The following is a 21,044-nucleotide window of genomic DNA, read 5'->3' as shown; positions in this document are numbered from 1 at the left end:
TGGAGGCCGCCGCCGCTGGCAGCGCCGGTCCGGAGTGCCGGACCCGTGGTGAGTGCGGCCGGCGGCCCTGGGCCCCGGCCCGGCCTATCGCCCCCGCCCGGGCCCTGTGAGCCCGGCCCGGCCTACTCCTGCCAGCGTCGCCCCCGGCCTCACCATGGCAACAGCCCCCGGCCTCGCCCCGCCTCCCCCTGCTGCCACCCCCAGCCTCGTGTCCCCCCCAGCACAGTGTCTAGCCCCCCCCCGGTCTCCTGACCCCCCCCCCGACCTGGCCTTTCTCTGTACCCTCCCCCACCCCGTCCCTCGCCCACCCGTGCCCCTGTGCGAGTCCGGGCCCGTCTCTGGTTTCCTGCGGTGGGGTCAGCGTGTCCCCTGCCCGGGCTCCTTTCTCCCCAGAACCCCCCCGTGGCTTTCTGTGTCCCCGCTTAAATAAACAGCCCCCGTCCTGGGGTCGCTAACTCCCCCCGCCCCGGCCCGGCCCAGGCGAAGGTGGGAGGGGAGCGGCGGCTCTGCTCCCCCCGGGCTGTCTCGCAGCTGTCACTCAGTGTGTCGGTATTTCATTTCTCGTACGCAGAGATTGATGGCGGCGGAAATCAAAACCCTGCCTTTGGAGAACGCGTCCATCCTCTCTGAGGGCTCTCTGCAGGAGGGCCATCGGCTGTGGATTGGGAACTTGGATCCGAAGATAACCGAGTAAGTCTGAACGGCTTTAACTTCCACAGATCACAGTGCTGGTAACCTGGAGGCGCGTTAAGTCTTAATTTGTTGACTTTTGAAGTTCTCAGCTCTGACTGCTGCTCCTCCACAGCACCTGTGCCTCTGCTATCCATTAAAATCAGCAGCATTCAATAATGTATGGCAGATTAATTATTTCTGGAGATGTCTGGAATATTTAGGAGCTGTTAAGCCTTCAGAGCCTTGTGTGGTACCTTGGCAAAGAGTTAGTGGATAAAGAGGTTAATGTACTGTGCTTAAAACATTGCCTGTTTCCTGACCCTTGATTCTTTTCTCCATTCCGACTGTATTGCTACAAGTTAGATTAGAAGTTTCCAGCTGTTCCTGAAGACTTGCTTAAGGATACTTTAGAAACCAGCTCTAAAGTGCCTAACGTATGAAGTCAGACTTTTCTTACCATCAGAGTTTAGCAGTTTTGTATGCTTTGCCCAGTCCTAATTTAATTGCTCCCAAACAAATGCTCATTCTGCTTCCCTTGGGATGCTGTATCCGATGAGTGAGCTGTAGCTCACAAAAGCTTATGCTCAAATAAATTCCTTAGTCTTTAAGGTGCCACAAGTACTCCTTTTCTTTTTGGGTAGTATCTAGTGACTAATGCAAATCAGAGACAGACCATCCAGTGAAAGGGCTGGCTAGTATTGATCTGACTCCCAGTTGTTTTTACCCAGCACTACCCACTGTATACTGAAGTGTTAAACTTAGTCCCAAGTGACATTAAAAGAAGTAACTGCGATATCTGAAAACAATATTGAAGATTTACAAGTGTACAGTGGATGAGACATGCTGGCCCTTTTGGGGGAGAGAAGGATACTAAAGTGTTGACATTTATGACATCCCATCAAGATGGTATCTTAAATAGTGTAATAGCGCCCTTCTCTATTTTCTAATTCAATAACATACCGATCTAGAAGATAATGTTAATAAGTTAGAGTAGTGGTTTTCAACCTTTTTCATTTGCGGATCCCTAAAAAGTTTCAAGTAAAAGTGTGACCCTCTTTGGAAATCTTAGACATGGTCTGCTGACCCCAGTTTGAAAACCTTTGAGTTAGAGCTAACAGAGTGCTTAGCCTGAATTGCTGACTTGTTTTCATTTGGATCTCACTGGGTGCCAGGGTAGTACTTGGGTACCACCATGATTCAGTACCTCCTAAAGAGAGGCGTGAAATAGTAGGAAAGGGCTCCAGAGATAGACAGCGGATGTAGAGTACAGCTCCTGCTGCACAGTTGTCCTGTGAGAGAGTTCATGTAGCCACACTGCCAGTGCATTTGATGTGACGTTTCCCAGAGCCAATTCTCCGACTGGAAATCTGGAGATGAAAAGAATCCTTTTATTTTTCTAAAAATGTGTTCAGGAACTTTAGACTTGTTGCAACACTTTGCGGGAAGATCCAGGTGGTTATTTTGCTATCTTGTCCTTGTCAGCAGTTGGGTGTGGACTAAACAGGGAATTAACTAACTTAGTAACTGAACAGCTGCTATACAGAATATAACATGACCCTAATCTCTTAAGATTTTCTGTCTACAATAAATGTGTAAGCATCACACTTCCCTGGCCTTGGAATGATTAAATGCAAATTAAATGTTGTGGTAACACAAGTGTACATTTAAAATCTCAGGGAGGTAGGTGGATTGCTGTAAAAATATTAGACGCTAGTTGTGTGGTACACTAAAAATCTTAGGAGTTTTTATCGAACAATCAAGGGTTTACACACTTCAAGTAAATAGGTTTTTTTTCCCTAGACTATTTTATGTGTCTGTCATGGAACCAATTTTTGTTCTGCTCCTTATGTTTTTGCAAGTGCTACATTTTTGTTCTAAGTGCAGTTCCTTTTCAGGGAGCAGTGTTCTAATCGTGTCTCTAAGTGGAGTCCATCATTAATGTAATGTCCTCTTCAATCGTTCAGCTCTGGGCTACGGCCACCTCTTTTGCATTAATTACCATTTTTTGCCCCACGTTTGTATTTCTTTGGTTTGCCTGCATTCAATAATTGCACAAGATGACATGATTAGATATATGGCCTCTTGGAAATATTTGTTTGTGAAGTCCTTGGGGATTCAGGATGCAGGGTCAGTGTGAGGGAAGGAGTATAATATGCTTGTTAAATAGTTTGGCTGTATAACTTCCTCTGACATTCCTTCCTGCGATGTTCTTACATCTTGTTTTAAGGCCGTTTGTTAGAGCCTCTTACTGTAGATCATCACTTCAAATCCAGCCCAGATCAATAATGGCTGAACGTTGTTACCATCTGGCAGCTCTTAGGTGACCTGTGTGAAATTAATTTGGTGTGTCTCAGACCACTTCCTTCTGGTGATCAGATGTTCATTAACAAAAAAAACCACTGTTATTTTGCATTAATTGGTCCACTTGTTGGTAGTCTCCGCTGAGGCAGAGGGCTGAATTCCACTTTCACCCTCGGAGGTGGTCCCTCTATAACAGGATTGAAACATATTGGTGAGTAGTTGTGGGTGACTGTTGCCCAGCTGCTACTCATTCTGTACCTGTGCTGAGGAGTTTTTTCCCAGCACTAAAATAGTCACTAAAAAAAATTGCACATTATTGGCAATATCTGTTTTTAAATGAATTGTATTCATTTAAAGTTTTGTAATTCTGGGTTAAGACCTATGGGTATTCTAGTGTTAGCATAACAAAGGTCTGAGTCACAGTTTTGTGAGAGTATTCTATTCCTCTTTTGCTGAGTAGTACTATACAGTTAAAAATCATTTCAGCAGAGGACAACACCATTTACAGGGATTAAACAGCCTCTGAGTTTACTTCCGTGCAGCTCCCTTTTTCACTTTGAACTATCAGTGCTGAGTAAAGAAACTGAATCTTTCATGTCACGTCAGTAAAAGTTTACATACAAGAAGAGATCTCTTGGCTCCTGCCTTTTCTTGATCACTTCTGAGTTTGACATGTGCTTTTACCTGCCCTTCATAGGGATCGTAGTTGTGCTTACCAATCAGGAGGACAAGTACATGTGAAAACTAAATGTCAGTCCTTGTTTGCAGCAGATCCCTATTTTTTCAGGGAATTGCCCACTGGAATTTGTATGTAGCATCTTTTTGTAATTGAGTAAAACCATCTTGATGCCGATAGCTGGTGTTCTTCCTTCAAGAAGAACTGGGTTTAAATTTATTTATTTAAATGGAGGTCCCAACTCTGAGTATTTACAGTCATGAAGCCCTTTAAAGAGCAACCCATAGCCACAAATTGGGTGCTGTAAAGACAGTAGAAAATATACATGTTTAAGCACAAATCTCACCGTACAATTATGAATATTAAAAAGTTATAAATTAAGCATAGGGAGTGTTGCTTCCCACAGATTACTAACCACCAGTATGTGGAGTTAAGGAGACTATTGGCTATGCAAAAATGAATCGTGTGGCAGATACTATGGCCATGATTCTATTATGGGACTAGCACAGAATTTCTTCTTTTCATGGTATGTACTGCGTCTTAATAGTGAGATTCCTGTGGACATCTCCTCTCCCAGTCATACTTGCACAGACCTCGTCTCCTTTCCTTCGTAATTACATAATATCTCAGTGGCAACCAGGGTGGATAAAAATCAATGATTTTTTTTTAAAAAATCCACTTTTTTTATTTAAATCGGATTTTTTTTGATAAAATGCTTTTTGAGGAAAAAACCTATATAAAGGTACTTTTAATTAAGATACATTATAGCTCAAAGATATCTCATCATGGAATAGGGATTATAAATTCTAATTATATAGTATGAGACAATATATTCATGTAATGTTTAAGAAAAGTTTTGTAAATGAGTTCCAGTCGTTCATGGATTAGGGACCCTAGATTTCCAGGGGCTTCTGTATAGATTATTTAGGTTAATCTTTCTATCTACTCAGTGCTCAGTCTAGAAGATACCATCAGAGATGCTTAGTTTTGCAGTTCTCAAACTGTGGATTTTTGTCTCCAAAGATAACATGCTTGTTAACAGCAAAAATGTTTTAAATAAATAATATATAGAGGTGAGAAATAACAGCTTTCAACCCTATTGTCCCTCTGCAAATTTGTGTACACAGAGTCAATCCCTTACCTCTCTCTAAAAGTGCAAGTTTCAAAAAGTTCAATGAAAAGAAGATTGTTGGGGGCAGAATAGATCTCGACAAGAAAAAGAAGTCTGGAGATAAATGTAAGAAGGGAGGGACAGGCAGTAAAAACAAAAGTGAAAGTGTTTGAGCAGCATATTCCAGAAGTCTTGAGGTCTTTCTGAGTGTAGCCTTCGTTGATTTGAGATCTACCATACCATTCTCTCACTAGAAGGGAAAACCTATAATGGCAGCAGGCCATAAAAGAGACCCAGTTGTGAAGAATATGTATTAAGGTTATAACAGCCAACAAGAATGCACTTTTTAATGTAGAAATCCATGATTAAATTGAGTCGTCCTGATTAGTGATTTAAATCAATTTGATTTAAATCAAATCCACCCTGATATCATGTGGTAGAGTGGGTTGATTGTTCCTAAAGAGAGGTTGATTCTCACTGGTTGGTAACCATAAAATCATGTTGACTTGCAGTTAAATGTAGTCTTTATGCCAAATTTGGTGATTCTGTTTGCTAACCAGGAGGATACACTATAATGATGCACATTTATTTAAGAAATTATATATTTTCACATACATTTATTCAGATTCTGAATTCTCAACGTTTTTTAGAAAATGGAGAATGATGTAGTTTTTGTTTACTAGAGTATGATTTTTTTACTTATGATTTGTATCAAGCTAAATTTGGATGGAAATTGGAATTCAGTTAAAATGCACAGAAAGAGCATTTTAAAATGATTTTTTTTAGTTAAAACTATCTCAATTTTGATGAATACATAAGAAAAAATTAATCAAAACACATTTTGTTTTAAAACTAAGTGATTTATTAAACAAAGGAAGTATCTGTAGTTAATGAACTGAGCTGATTGTTTCTAGTCACCATGTCCTTTAAGATGTTAGAACTAGTAGCTCTCATCCTCTCACCTCATTTTTATTCGTAGAGTGGAAGAGGAAAACCAGCTTTCCTGCTTTTTCAGCTCACAATCAGTTTCTCAACTTTAAATTGCCTAGTCATTGAAGTGAAATAGTAAAATAAACTGAAATTAAACAAATATTCTGCACCTGCAGAACAGTATACTGCTGTCAAAAGCAGGTTTAGCACTTCAACAAACTCTGGTTGTAGGTGCTTAGCCAGTGACTTGCACCAGTTCAGTGGTTTGACTTTCTTTAAACTTTGGCAACAAACGTACTGCTTGAACGTTATTTTTATTTAAATTATTGTAATAGATTATAGTAAATTTAGGCCTTTAATACAGGCTGTCATAACTTCAACATTAATTTTAAATTAGTTTATTTTTAAAAGAAAAATGTGTTTAATTTAAAACAAATCTGATTTTTAAAAAATCCTTTTTTTCTCCACCCTGTCATGTGACCAGACGTCTGTCTATGACTATCAGCAATTCTTCCGGCGACCACCGATTGTTCACAGACCACAGTTTGTGAACTTTTATTCTAGGAGTTAGAGTGAAGTTCTGGATGTTAAGACATCTGGATTCTGCTCTCTACCACTAACCTGTTATCATGTGATACTTAATCTTGCTGTGCCTTAGTTTACTCATCTGTACGAGTGTAACAATTGCCTTCCTCACAGCAGTTGAGGCTTATTGTCTGCAAAACATTCTGAGGTTATTACTTGAAGAGTATTTTGGAAAGGCAAATATTGTATTTAAAATGTTACACTTTGTTACCCACTTACACACGTATTGACTTCCATTTTCTTAGCCATCGAATGTGTGCAAGCTTCTACAGTATGTTTTTCTCCTTCCTCCACTGTGCAGCTACTTGTCTAAGATTCTAACCTGATGAGTTCTACCTAGAAAATAATGTGTACATAAGTTGTTGTTACAGACATTTACTGGGTCCCTATGGGGGAAAATTCCTAGTAATGATAGATTTAGCATGTGGCCCGGTACCTTTTCAGTATCCTTGGGATAGCATTGTTCAGAGGAAGCCTTGAGTGTGTTTGAATAGCGCTCAGGGTGCCAGGAGGAAGGCCAAAGGAAAAGGAAATGGGAGAGCTGCTGGTTTGTCTCACATTTACATCAGATGACAGGAAGTGGAAATTGAGGTTGGCTACAGCAATCTGAGGGGGCCACATCTGTGTGAATAGCTCAAAGCTCCAAGTAGCCCAAGTGGTTGGTCTAATAAAGTTTTCAAGCATGGAGTTTTTACAACAGACCACTTTTTCAGACTACATACTTCCTTGGCAGGTCTTCCTTCACTTCTAAATTTCATTTTGCTTGTAAACCCCATTGGTTAAACTTCTGATTATTATTAATGATCTAAAAGTATCAATAGCTAAAAGGCATATACAGAGCCTGCCATTTTTTACTCATACAAGACTGCAATTCTGGTTGGTTCATCCAGAATAGATTTAGCCAGCATTTGTATAAATTTAGCTAATTGTGGCTTGATGATAAAGGGTGTTTGTGTCAAATGTGACCTAAATATAATCTGCTGGAGATATCTTCCAGATTATTGTATTTTTAGGACATTTACAAACTGCCACTCTGCTGCCAAGAAAGTAAAAATAAATAGTCACTATTTGGATGTGTGGGCTCTCACAAGAAAAACAAACTCTGTTCCCTTTGGCAAGGTAGCTATATAAGTTAGGGGAATTTTTGTTTCTGAACAAAATATGGTCAGAAACATTGTTTCCTTCTACTTTGAAACAATATTTGGGGAAAGAACAGTTTGGTCAGGGCTCTATTTTCATACTCCTAAAAATAGCTAATAAAACATTACTTAATTATGTGAAAATGGCTTTCAAAAGGCCCTGGAATTTCAACATTTTTCCTGGCTCTGGAGGATGCAACAAGGAATGGTCTCCATATCTTGAGGAATTTAGCACCTCAGGAGTGCACATCCTAGAAATGGATGTTCAGTTGTGTCTGAATTTGTTGATTGGGTAGCACTGGATGCAACAGGAAGGGAGGGAGTGGTAAAGTTTGCCAGCATCTTGTTAATTCCTCCATTTTGCTTAGAAGTTTTCAATATATTTTATGATGTCTAGTTTGTTCATATTCCTCTGAGCAGCGATTGAGTGTTTACAGGTCTTTTGGAAGAACATAGTGTAGGAAATACCACATCAGTATTTCATCTGTGCTTGTAAGAGGTGGAAGGCTTTTCTGGTAATCAGTTAAAATCTGCTTAATCCACTCTGAAACAACTTCCACATCCACCACTGGCCTGAAGGTTTGTTGCACCTTTACCCTCTAACAACGCACATCCTGCATGTCCACTTTGGCCAGTCCCGGAAGCTTACTCAGATTCCTGGAACTTTCTTGCCGGTAGCCTGAAAAGATGTTTGAAACAGGTTTTAATTAGGGAAAATGTCTGTGTGCCCTTGCTATTCATGTGTCTTGCTGAAGGTCCTTGACACGCTGGCAGTTGTGGGTCAACCACTGAATTTATGAGTTTGTGCATATGCTGGGATTTTTTTTTTTATTCAAGAATCTCAAAGAGTTTTGCAAACATTAAGTGTGAGGTAGAGAGGCAAGTATTCTACCCATTTAATATAGTGGAAATTAGGCACAGAGAGGTCAGGTGACTTGCTAAACCTGTACAGCAAGTCACTGTTAGACCTGGCATTGGCTCCTAAGAGACCTGATTCAGTTCCCTGCTGTAACTCCTAGGTAATATTTCCTGTTATGGAGGAAGAAGTCTAGCCAGGTGAAGTGTGGTCCAGTTATTTTCTTCTCAAATCAGCTGCCATCATCGGAGACTGTGGTGGAATAAATGGACACAGATCTGATATCAGGAATTATAACATTCAAAAACCAGTAGGAGAACACTTCAGTCTCCGTGGTCACTCAATAACAGACCTAAAAGTGGCAATTCTTCAACAAAAAAACTTCAAAAACAGACTCCAACGAGAGACTGCAGAACTGGAATTAATTTTCAAACTGGACACCATCACATTCAGTCTGAATAAATACTGGGAGTGGTTGGGTCATTACAAAACCTAAACCTAATTTCCCAATACTAATTTCCCCCTACTGTTACTCACACCTTCTTGTCAACTGTGAAATGGCCCACTCTCATTACCACTACAAAAGTTATTTTTCCTCCCTTGGTATTCTACTGTTAATTGAATTGTCTCATTAGACCGACCTCACACTTGGTAAGGCAACTCCCATCTTTTCATGTATTTATGCCTGCTCCTGTACTTTCCACTGCATGCACCTGATGAAGTGGGTTCTAGCCCACGAAAGCGTATGCCCAAACAAATTTGTGAGTCTCGAAGGTGCCACAAGGACTCCTCGTTGTTTTAACAAAAGTTCAGAGAACTTGCAGAAATTGCTTTAACTCAACCAACAAAATTAGTCCTTATTGTGTGTCTAGTGCACTAGCCTGCAAAGCAGACAAATCAAGTGCAAAATCTTAGTAGTATGTGCAGTTGTGTGGTTGGTTTTTATACTTTGTTTAACAAAACACATTTAATAGTGCAAGATAATGTTAAATCGACGTGCCTGTAATCTTCATGTCCATAGTTGAAATTAAACGGTTAGCGCATGTCAATGGTTATATGCCTCAACCGGAAACATATCACTAGGTCTCACTGGGCTGACATAAAAGCAATTTGACCAGCTTCTATCTCGTCTTCTGTCACTTCTCAGTCACTTTATGGAGTTTTGTCCTCCAGTATCTGGCTGATTCTCTGATTTTGATGTCAGGCAAATGTCACTAACTCACAATTTAGCCCAGACTGCAAACCCTTCAGATGGCACTGCTGGGGATGGATTAAGTTCTAAGGCTTTTGTGCTGTGAGTTGACAAAACAGGCACTGATGATATTCACAGAGGGATGTTGTATACTAGACTGGTTGGCAAATATATGGAAGTGGGTGCATACTCTTAAGAGAACACATTTGAGACCAGATTTAAGTCACTGAATTATATGTGGTGACTTCTTCACCCTTTTAAAATTGCCTTGTTGTAACTTCATGTGCAAGGTTGCCTATAAATGTCTGTGTTGTGTTCTTTCTTTTCAGATACCACCTCCTCAAACTCCTTCAGAAATTTGGCAAAGTAAAGCAATTTGACTTTCTCTTCCATAAGTCAGGCGCATTGGAGGGGCAGCCCAGAGGATACTGTTTTGTGAATTTTGAAACCAAGCAGGTATGTTGGCTTTTTTTCTCTTAACATTTGATCCCTGTGACTGGCTGATTACCTTTACTGTCTAAATTAACTTCATCAACTGAAAGATGAGATGGAAGACAATAATGAAGGGAAAAAGGAGGTGCCCAAGTGCCTTGCAATACATAAACCCCTCTGCATACCCATCCCACCCATATGGTGCAGTCCCTAGAAGTAACAGTGGTGCTTCCCACACCGCCTCCCGGGGGCTGTTTTGTTAAAGCTTTTTGACGCTAACTCTAATAGGCAAGCCATTAGATTTACTGGATGGTAGTCTAGTAGGGTACCAAAGTGCTTGTTGACAATCCATATACATTCTTAGTTTCATACTGTGTTGCCTACTAAACCTAGGACGACTGCTGCTGTTTTCTCCCTATATTTTACTCTTCCAGACCCTGATGCTTCAGGAAGACACAAACCCCCATCCTCATACAATTCTCCACTGTGTAATGCTGTGCATCTGTTGGGAGTGTGGGGAAGAAATATTCCCTTCTGATCCCTGTGGGGTTTATCTCACATTATAAAGCATGGGTTGAAATTTCAGTTACCTGTAGTGTCATAGTCACAAATGTTGTCACAGTTCAACTAGGATTGGGTGTAGCTGTGAGGAGCTACACAGGTAAAGTGTGTTTGTTTTGTGCAGCCTTCCTCCTTTGTTGCTGTATCACCAATAAGGAGGTGGGCTTAAAGCCACAACATACCGCTCAATATCACTCCCTTGTGGTTCAGGAAGTAACACTGGAGCACTGATGCATGGAAGGGAGGAACTGGGGAAAATAATACCGCAGTGAAGGTTGCTAACAGTAGTGGGATCACTGCATAGAAGCACTGTGGGGCAGCAGAGTAACTGAAAGATGCTGTTGTAATTCTAACTTTAATGCTTTTTAAAGTAATGAGCAAGAAATTAACTCAAAGTTAAAGCAAACAACATACTAATGACTATAGTCTTCCCCCCTACCCCCATCTTCTGCAATTTTTTAGCAAGCCAGGATGACTTTAATGAAATCTTTTGAAGCTCATTTTTCAGAGGTAGCTACAGACAAATAAGCTGGATAGGAAGAAATAGCAGGATCCAGTAGGGCCTGGTCTGGATCAGCCAGTTAATATTAAGGATTCAGGAAATCCATGATGTATTGTGTGGTCTGTGGCTGACCTTCATATTCTGTCTCTTTGTCTCATTCTCAGATATTTCTAACACTGATTATTTAACAGAGTCCAGGTGTAAAGTCAATAGTTTAGGCAAGCAATACTGAGAGAAATACAAATAGTGAATTGCAGGTGTTTACCATAGGAAACCGAGCAATTTTAAACCTCCTTGAAACACTGTTCCAATGTTCCTTACATCAGGTTCATTGGAAGTTTCTGTGATGCTTTTATTCTGCCTTGAGTAAAGAAGTTTTCCTTGTGAGTAATCTCTGAAATGGTTTATAAGGGCATTGTAGCTTGCATGGGTGTTTGGGGTTCCCAGAAACCCTAACTGAACAGTAGCATAGATTGATTCTATGAGGTTAGTCGGCTGTCCCTGTAAATCAGTCTTGTACATGGAAGAATCAGTCCTTGGACAGATTTTGATAGAAAATTAAGTTGGTTTATTTATTGAACTGTCTTCCGGTGCAGGAAGCAGAACAAGCAATCCAATGTCTCAATGGTAAGCTGGCCCTCTCCAAGAAACTGGTGGTGCGATGGGCACATGCACAAGTAAAGGTAAGCTTTTGACTGCAAACCTCAACTGCCTTATGAGGATGCATAATTTGAAACAAAAATCTTCTCTCTGTGCTAGATCAAGACCAGGGAGAGTTGCATAATTGTCCTTCTCTATACTCTTAACTTTTCACTTCAGCATTCAGAGCTTGTGTAAGCTTTTTGTGTGATCTTATTTTCAGCTTTTATTTTGTTCACATCCTGGTATACGAATGTTGCTGCCCATCTTATTCCTTACATATTTTCACCCTTTAGAAATTGTGTACTGAATGTTTTCTGCAGACTAACTGCTTGTCTTTTATCATAATCAGTTGTACGTGATAAATATTAAGGATCAGATTTTTATCAATTGTATTGATATAATCCCAGTAAAATTTAGGAACATGGGAACTGGCACACAGGAATACACCAGTGATCCATCAAAGCCAGCATCTTGTCTACAACACTGGCCAGGAACTTTAGAAGATCTTAGAATCTCCATAATAATTTGCCCACAAGAGATCAGCTAGTGATGGGCTTATGTCCTGAAGCTGAGGTTATAGATCACTTCTCCCCAGTACTGTTTTTTGGACAGGGTGTGTCACTGATTCTGCATTTCCTAGTTTTTCTGTTCTGCTTCCTAAAGCACTGCAGGTGGTAGATTCTTTTACTTCTGATTTATGGAGTGGAGTGGAGTGGGGGTAGGGTCTGGGGCAGAGCGGGGGTCAAGCATCCCCCGGGAACTGGGGAAGTCGGTGCCTCTGTATAAGAAGATGGTAAATGCCACTATATAAATCCATGGTACGCCCACACCTTGAATACTGGATTCAGTTCTGGTCCCCCAATCTCAAAAAAGATATATTAGAATTGGAAAAGGTACAGAAAAGGGCAACAAAGATGATGAAGGGTATGGAGCAACTTCCACATGAGGAGAGATTAAAAAGACAGGGACTTTTCAGCTTGGAAAAGAGATGACTAAGGGGGGATATGATAGAGGTCTATTAAAATCATGAATGGTCTCAAAGTGAATCAGGAAGTGTTATTTACCCCTTCACATAACACAAGAACCAGGGGTTACCCAATTAAATTAATAGCAGGCCTAAAACAAGCCAAAGGAAGCACTTCACATAATGCACAACGAATCTGTGGAACTCTTTGTTAGGGGATGTTGTGAAGGCCAAAAGTATAACTGGGTTAAAAAATTAATTAGATAAATTCATGAAGGATACGTCCATCAATGGTTATTAACCACGATAGCCAGGGGTGTAACCCCATGCTTTGGGTGTCCCTAGTCCAATGGTTCTTAACCTATTTACCATTGTGGGCCACATCCAGTACTACCTGTATGGTCCTGAGGATGTCACATGGGCCACAGCTCTGTACTGATTGGGCCGCAAGCGGCCTGCAGATGAAAACCACGGCCTAGCCTCTGACTGCCAGAAGCTGGGAGTGGATGACAAGGGATGGATCTCTCAATAACTGCCATGTTCTGTTCATTCCCTCTGAAGCACCTGGCATTGGCCACTGTCAGAAGACAGGATACTGGGCTCGATGGACCATGGGTCTGACCCAGTATGGTCGTTCTCATATTCCTATCTTTTAATTTCTTCGGTATGTGGTCTTTTCCCTGCCATTCAGTTACCAAGTTGTACTTAACAACTATCTTTCATTATTTCCTTTGGGGAAAATTGGATTTTTGGGAGTGACTTGCTGCTTTTAAAAGCAAATTACCCAATGTGGAATGTTACATATGGAATTCCCCCAGCCTTTGTGCTGTAAAATACACACATGTATTTGTGTTGAAAGCTAAGGAAACAGGTAGCCTTGTTAAGGGCCACCGTGTTTTTTTAATTATCAAGCTCTAAGGGCTCAGTACTTTTTAGCGTACATACAAATTCTTGGAAACCCAGTTTCCATTTTTGATTAACTCTAAATTCTGTAGCGCTCTCGTAGAATGTTACACGCTTCTCTATGCATGGAAAATGGTCAGATCATAAATGGAATTTCAGTCAGTACAGCAAATGTTTGCTTAGAGAGGAATTCTGCGGAAAAACCTAATGCACAAGCAGTGTGGGAGTATCGCAAATAATGTGCAAAATACCTTAGTTCAGTTTGCAACAGCATTTGCAATTCTCTGAATGGAAAGATTTAACTGCAGGAGGCTTTTGCCTATTGTGACAAGTGTTTATTTTAGGCAATACCAGCACCACGCTACATAGTTTTAAGATGAACAGCCAAGGCTTTAAAAAGAAAAAAACCTTACTAGATGCTGTCATTTTGAGCAGTTCTACAGAAAAACAAACCTGAATTTGTGCCAAGTGAAACATGGAAGTAGAACACACTGAAAATATTTCAGGAGGCCCATTGCAGTCAGAAAAGAGAGGCTCACAAACTGCCTTCTGATGAATGGAGCTGGTTCTGAACTGTTGTTGAATGTGTTATTTTTCCACAGCGGAATTCCATATGACTGCATTCGAACAGGAAACAAGTGTTCTGTGTGCCCTTCTGGTTCTGCGCTGTGCTTCTATAAAGATCATATCTATTAGTACCCTGTGGTAGGCTTACCTTGGGCCAGGGGTTCCCAAACTTGGTTCGTGGCTTGTTCAGGGTAAGCCCCTGGCGTGCCGCGAGACGCTTTGTTTACCTGAGCGTCTGCAGGTACGGCCACTCTCAGCTCCCAGTGGCTGCGGTTCGCCGTTCCCGGCCAATGGGAGCTCTGGGAACATATGTTATATGTTCTATTTGGAATATTTCCCCACCACCACACACCATACTCCTAAGAAGCATCTCTAAACATGTTAAATGATGGTACGATAAACCTTAATGATCCAAAATAAAGTGCACATGATAATCATACAGCATTCTAGCCGTATGTGAACTCCAAATGGAAGCATTTTCAAATAAAACAAATACGTTTGTAAGGGCCATTACATTTTACTGTGTAGCTTAACCTCAAGGCTTTTTGGTAAAAGTTGTACAGACTCTTGCTTGCCAGCAGAATATAAAGTGAGATTAATTCAGGCTGGAAGTGTGTCTGTTGGCGAACCTGGTGTTTCTGAGCCTTTGTCTTCAATTCAAGTTCACTTAAGCAATATCATTACTAAAAGTCTCTTTTCTCACCTGCAGAGATATGATCATAATAAAAATGAAAAAATTCTTCCAATCAGTCTTGAACCGTCTTCCAGCACTGAGCCAACCCAGTCTAACCTAAGGTAGGAACCCACATAATTAAAATGTGGCCAAATCAGTCAGCCCAGGGGCAAAACTCCCTTTGACTTCAATGGAAACAGAAATGGGTCCACAATTGGGGTTTTTTGGTTTTGTGTTTTGTTTTCTGGATCCTAACTAAAACAGTTACTTTAACTACTGTATCTTATTGAATGCAGGTCAGGCTGCAAAATAACTGATCTAATGCAGAACAATTTTGACACTTAACTTTTATCTTTATTGATACATGAAACCCCTGTTTGTTTTTTGTTTTTTTTAAGTGTAATGCATCACCATGACCAGGTCCCATGACCACACCTGGCCAAAGATGCCCACATTTTTCAGATGTATTTCAGTAATAGCCATTTGTCTCTATCAGTTTCTGGTAGCCACACTGGGATCACTGTTTTATTAGAGTGTGCACCATGCAATATTCTCAATACTGCAATTTTAGCTGCCCTAGAAACTGTTCCAACCTCTCACACTTATGACTCTAGAAGAACATTCTAGATGAGAAAAACATGTTCCAGTTTCCCTGTTATCTCCAAAATGAAAGTGAAAATGCTGGTGTAGAAAAATACTGAACACTTCTCATTATGATCGAGCCCCTGGTCTTGAAGAGAAATGCAGTGAGAGAGACCTGCAGGAGCAGAGGACTGCGCATCACATTCAATGCCAGAAAGTATGGGGGGCGGGGCTGTTACGGATCTTAGAAATAAACAGACGGGTGGGGAATTCATTCTCAATGTAGAGCTTGTCCTTTTAGATTTGTGCATGTTTTTCTTGATTGGAAGTCAGGAAAGAGAGTTAATCCCATTGAATGTCCCTTTGTTAGACCACTGGGAAAACTACAAGCCTAGATGCTTCCTTACTTACTTTTGTTTTAGCCTGATCTCTTAAGATGAGTTTCCTTGATGATTTACAAGTTAAATATCTCCAAAGGAATAAACTAGCAGATAACTTTATGCTCTGTTCATCAGATAACAGTTCTGAATCATGGTTGCAAAAGGTTGGATCTAAAAGAGCAGATTCAAGAGGAAAGACTCCATATAAAAAAGTGAGAAAAGAGATCACTCTATAGTCCACTAAGAGAAACCATATAATTGAAACTATTTACATATCACACAGGGAAGCTGTGACGTTTAATATTTTTAAAGCACTTTGTGATCCTTGAATTAAATGTTTTATATAAATGTGTCTAATTATTCTGCAGTCTATAAATGAAGCTTTATATGGGGATTAGGACTGAATATAACTGAATTGCCAGTAAATAAAGAAAACTAGGCTGAAATTTGTAGGAATTTGCACTAGTACTAGCCAATTTCCGCTGGTCACTGTCATTTGGGACTGTTTTCACTGGATGAACATAGGAGTTGTAGTAGTAAACACCCAGTGCTCTGACTGAGGAGTACATTGACGTGAGCTGAAGAAGGAAGTGCCGTCCTGTCCCTACCTAGTAGGAGGGTGTTGGTGACAGAGGGCTCTGGGAGTTTGGGATGGGGCAGAGGAGGAGTTTCTTCCTTTGCAAGGAGCTCTGACAAAGCTGGAAAAACGGTCTCTCCATATTAATGGCAGCATAGTTGTACTCGAACCCAGGACTGGAAAATTCCATTGACTCTGAGCTTGAAGGAAGTGCCTGGCTTGCATTTTCCCCTGCAACTTCCAGTGGCTTTGTATGAGGCTGACTCCTGGGTGGTATCACAACTTGCTCAGACTAGTTGTAAAGTAGCATTACTTGCATGTAGTGAGAAGACTTTAGGCATGCTTTCCTGGTTCAAAGCGAACAAGAGAACATCTATTTGTGTGTGTGGTGGGAGGGGATCCTTATTTTGTTGTGCAGTAATGCAGGTCAGATCTCCCACTAGCCAAAATGTACAAAGCATTCAAAATGCAATTGTACATCAATCTTTATGCTGGTAGATTCTTGGTTACCACCTTTACTCCCTTTATGAAGGTAACATTAGCCACCTTCTAACTACTCCTGACACATCTGAATATTCTGATGCAAGAGACATTGGTTTATTTGAGAACATTGTTCAGTCTTTAGTAAAAGACAAACTAGACTTATCTCTTCCACTCTTTTCCCCTTTCCAGTGTCAGTGCAAAAATAAAAGCCATTGAAGCCAAGCTGAAAATGATGGCAGAGAATCCAGATGCGGAATATCCAACACCACCAGCTTATTCCTACTTCAAACCACCCGATAAAAAAAGGACTACTCCTTACTCCAGAACTGCCTGGAAATCTAGAAGATGATGATTATGAATGGATAATGGTAGCAAGAAAGACTGTTTTATACACCTCCAGTGCTTTTGTACTTTGTGCTCAGCTGGCACCTTCCTTCCCAATCTCACTGTATATGCTACAGTGTTTTGTAACATAACATTTTAAATTTTCTGATAACTGCGCCGTACTGTCAGTGTATGTACAGAATTCAATGCTGTCCAGAAAAAATAAGGTTCCATCCAAAACTTGTGACTAACATTTAGACAATCCATGTTGCTAGTCTGGTTTCATTAGTAAGACCAGAAATATTAGCCAGTATGCAGTTAGAAAAGAAAACACAAGGAATGTTCCATTTTAATTCTGAATGTTAAATTTAAGAAAGTATCTTTTTTTTCCCCCCAAACATAGGAAGTGTTCCACTTGGTTTAAATATTTTTTAAGCAGAGGGAAAACACTGAGTTTTGATAAACATTCACTAGTTACCATAAAAAATCCTTTTCATCTTCCATACAACAAACTTAAAATGGGTTTTGCAATGTCTTTTAGCAAATAAAAATGCAATATTTATACACAAGACAGCAAATCTGTTTTACACCTCAATTTAATAAATTAAAGCCAGATCTAACCATGGGACAGCAAAAGGATTTTAAATGTTAATATTTCAGAACAGTTGTAGAAATCCAAGTGTCTCTTTCAATGCATTGGAATTATTAAATTATTATACATAATTGAATTTACTCTGTGCTTCTAAAATGACAATACTTAAAATATGGATCTTGAAATCTCATGTGCAAAACAGTAGAATTTTATGGTGTGAAAATGCTGTTTAAAGTTTTTACAGTAGCATATCTAGCATGCATAAATGTAATCCCCCTTAGAAGTTATTCTCCATAAACCAGATGTGACAGTGTGACACTGTAATGTTGCTGCCCCAGAGACATCTGTCAGAAAGACTACCTCAGAAATCCACCCAAACTAGGTTAATTCCTTTTTTTGATTGGTTAGCAAAGATGCTTGGTTATGACTGTTAGGAAAATATGGGTGACCGGGATCTGTGGCATAGCGGTGCTACTGTATTGTAGGGATTATCTTTGCTTTAGAAAGTGTTCATTTTATCTCTAATGGACTGGCATTTCACTTAAAACAGCACACAGCACATTCTGTTCCCTAAACATTCTCTGCAACACCAAAAGATCTGAGAAAAGATCCATGAAACTGCAAATGTTTAGTTCCTTTATGTGCACAATACAGTGTTGGATATGCGTGACAAGTGGAAGTTATGATGGAGACAGCTTCATGTCCTGTTACAGGAGATGTACTTCTATGTTGTCGTGGTGTCCAATCTCTCCCTGCAGGTTCTTATACCCATAATATAGTTTTCTGCCTTGCCAGTCAGGCCTGAATGTTTTACCCAGAATGATAACCATTACATTTCCAAACGAGATAATTATCTCTAAACTGCCCAGGGTTTCTCTCTAGACCAAATGTTTCTCATTATGGCAAACTAAGGTTTGTATGCTTAAAACTGTTCACCTATTTTACAGTGAAATTTATAATGACAGTTCTGATAATGTCCTTAAAGCCTCTCTACTATCTGTCTAGAGCATAGTTTTACACTTGTATGAGAGATGCACTGTTTTCAAAGCCTGGAATGGATCATTGTTTAAAAGTAGGTCTTTAGCGATTGTTTGATTTCTAACTTTTCTTGTTACCCAGGTATCTGAAGAAAGTGAGCCTCCTTTTAGGTTTAGCACCCCTATGAATCACACTGCTGTCTGCTAAAATTTTTTGCAGACTGGGTCTTCGTTTTGTTTTAGGTTTTTACACTTATGTGATATGGTCTCACACTTGCAATCTTCAGAGGATTTAGACTAATTATTTAAAACAAAATGGTCAATTCTATTTTTAATATGAATTTAGAAATAGCTACATTTGAATCAGGCATGCTGTTGTGTTCCCTTTCGAAAGCTACTGTGATATTTATTTGTATTTAAAATATGATCGTTTGCTGAGGCTCTTACAGCTCTGTGTGAATAAATAGAAGTCTAAACTGTGTATTTGGTCTTTACTAGAACCAGTAACCTAGGAGGGTGAATGATTGGAGTAAATGGACCTTTCAGTTGGTGGGCTCTGCCTATGTTGTAAATGAAACTGTTTGCACTATTGTTAGAAAAAAGACTTTGTATGATGATTCAGTTATTGATTGCCATTCTTCGGTATGCCAGGGCTCTTACCTTACCTTAGTTTTGCTTCGCAGATGAAGATGGTGGCTGCTAGTATGACGACCCAACTCTAGATGATAGCATAAGGGGAAGAAATTACCTTGTGTCTGTCATTCTTGTTACTTCTAACTAGCTTTTTAGGGACAAATCCTACTTGGAATAGGGCTTACGACCAGGAGTAGCCTCAGTAGACTTCAGTAGGACTCCTGGTAGTGCATCTTGTTAGGATTGAGTGCTTTGTTTGCAACAAATCCCTTCCCCTAGAAGCTGAAGGGAAGTTGGCTCTCAGCATTTATAGATTTACGATTCAACAGTTAATCAGACTAATATAGTCGCTTTCAGACTAACAAATCTCCAACTAACATTTATTTTTAAATGATAAATGTGACACCTTTCACAGTGTCCATGGATATTTTTATTCTCTGCCACAATTAAAGGCTTATAGAAGAATATACTGGTAAGAGTGTGTGTGTGCTTCCATTACAGTTATTTTAGTGGATTTCTAATTCTGAGGTACTGGCCCTCGCCTGCCATTTGGAATAGAATATCAAGGAGTTTATAAACTCTACAAAAGCAAAAATGTAAGTTTGAATGTTTTTACCTCATACTTAAACTATTTCAAATTAATATTTGGGTTTTTTTTCAGACAAGGGATTGCTACTATCCTAGTGGCACTGGATGGTAAGGAGATAGAAAGTGTTAAGTAAATCTTCTCTATCGAAGTGAGCACTACAGAACTTTATGGATCATATAGTGTCATAAGCACGCTTTATAGTGAAGATAATAGTTCTCCTTTGATGGTGAGGTCAACCTGTTGTCTCCATTAGGATTTTATGTAGTTAGCTATCGTGATGTTAAAAAAAAAAAATCCATTTTGTACACTGCAGACATAACCTTAGAGACTTGGAGGGTTGAATCCATGGCACTGATGGTATCGCTAAGAAAAGGACTGAGTTTTACACTTTGTTCTGAAATCAGTGAAGCTAGTGTCCATTATTTTTTCATCTTGCCTCTTCAGGGATCTCATCCTGTATCAATGCACTGCTTCTGGGTTGCCCTTTTAGAGGTGGGATGACCAAGAATGAATGCCATATGCAAAGGGGCTGGGATTTAACTTTTGTTGTCTTTCAACTCTCAGAATTTTTATTTGTTGCTATACTTCGAACAAGTAAGAGTACCTACCCATGACCCTGCATACTTATGTGAAAGGTTTTTTATATATACATATATATACACATACACATACACACACATCACTCATGCGCCACTATCCTTTTGTGGAAGAGAATCGAGACTGCACAAAACACCTTACTTCAGTTACTACATCTCCACCTTGCATTTTGCTGTGATGCTGGGAGTTCCTTTCCCAGACCTGAAGAAAAGCTCTCTGTGGCTCAAAAGCTTGTCTCTCTCTCCAACAGGTGTTGGTCCAATAAAGGATATTATCTCACATACCTTGTTACTGAGAAATCTCACACAATATTAGCTACTATGCTGATTGACACAATCAGTTCTTACTGCCATCACAGATGATCCAACTTTGATTTTTTTGGTGCATGGAAGAAAGGAAGTAAAGTTATTAATACTTGACAATTAATATTTTGCATTCCCAAAGCACTGGGCAAACATTTATTATTCCTCACCAGCCATAGGTAAATAGTGCCACTTTTTGGTACATGTGTGTAACTCAGACTTCAGAGGAGATCCACTCCCTGATCCCGGGTTGCATTTGATTGAGCAACAGCTGGAGTTTGGGTGTCAAAGGAATGAAGGTT

General features: G+C 39.9%; 1 protein-coding gene across 1 annotated transcript; it reads left to right on the top strand.

Annotated features, from left to right (window-relative positions):
- The first annotated feature begins 25 nt into the window (after positions 1–25).
- On the top strand, positions 26–19,501 carry RBM18 (RNA binding motif protein 18). The gene is made up of 6 exons (XM_074973495.1): positions 26–48; positions 572–690; positions 9,792–9,918; positions 11,554–11,640; positions 14,743–14,828; positions 16,918–19,501. The coding sequence occupies exons 2-6, from the start codon at positions 578–580 to the stop codon at positions 17,075–17,077; spliced, it is 573 nt and encodes a 190-aa protein (XP_074829596.1). The 5' UTR covers positions 26–48; positions 572–577; the 3' UTR covers positions 17,078–19,501.
- Positions 19,502–21,044: the final 1,543 nt, after the last annotated feature.

The sequence above is a fragment of the Natator depressus genome, chromosome 16 (genome assembly GCF_965152275.1).
Source record: "Natator depressus isolate rNatDep1 chromosome 16, rNatDep2.hap1, whole genome shotgun sequence".
NCBI lineage: Eukaryota > Metazoa > Chordata > Testudines > Cheloniidae > Natator > Natator depressus.
This window is presented reverse-complemented; position numbering and strand designations above follow the sequence as displayed.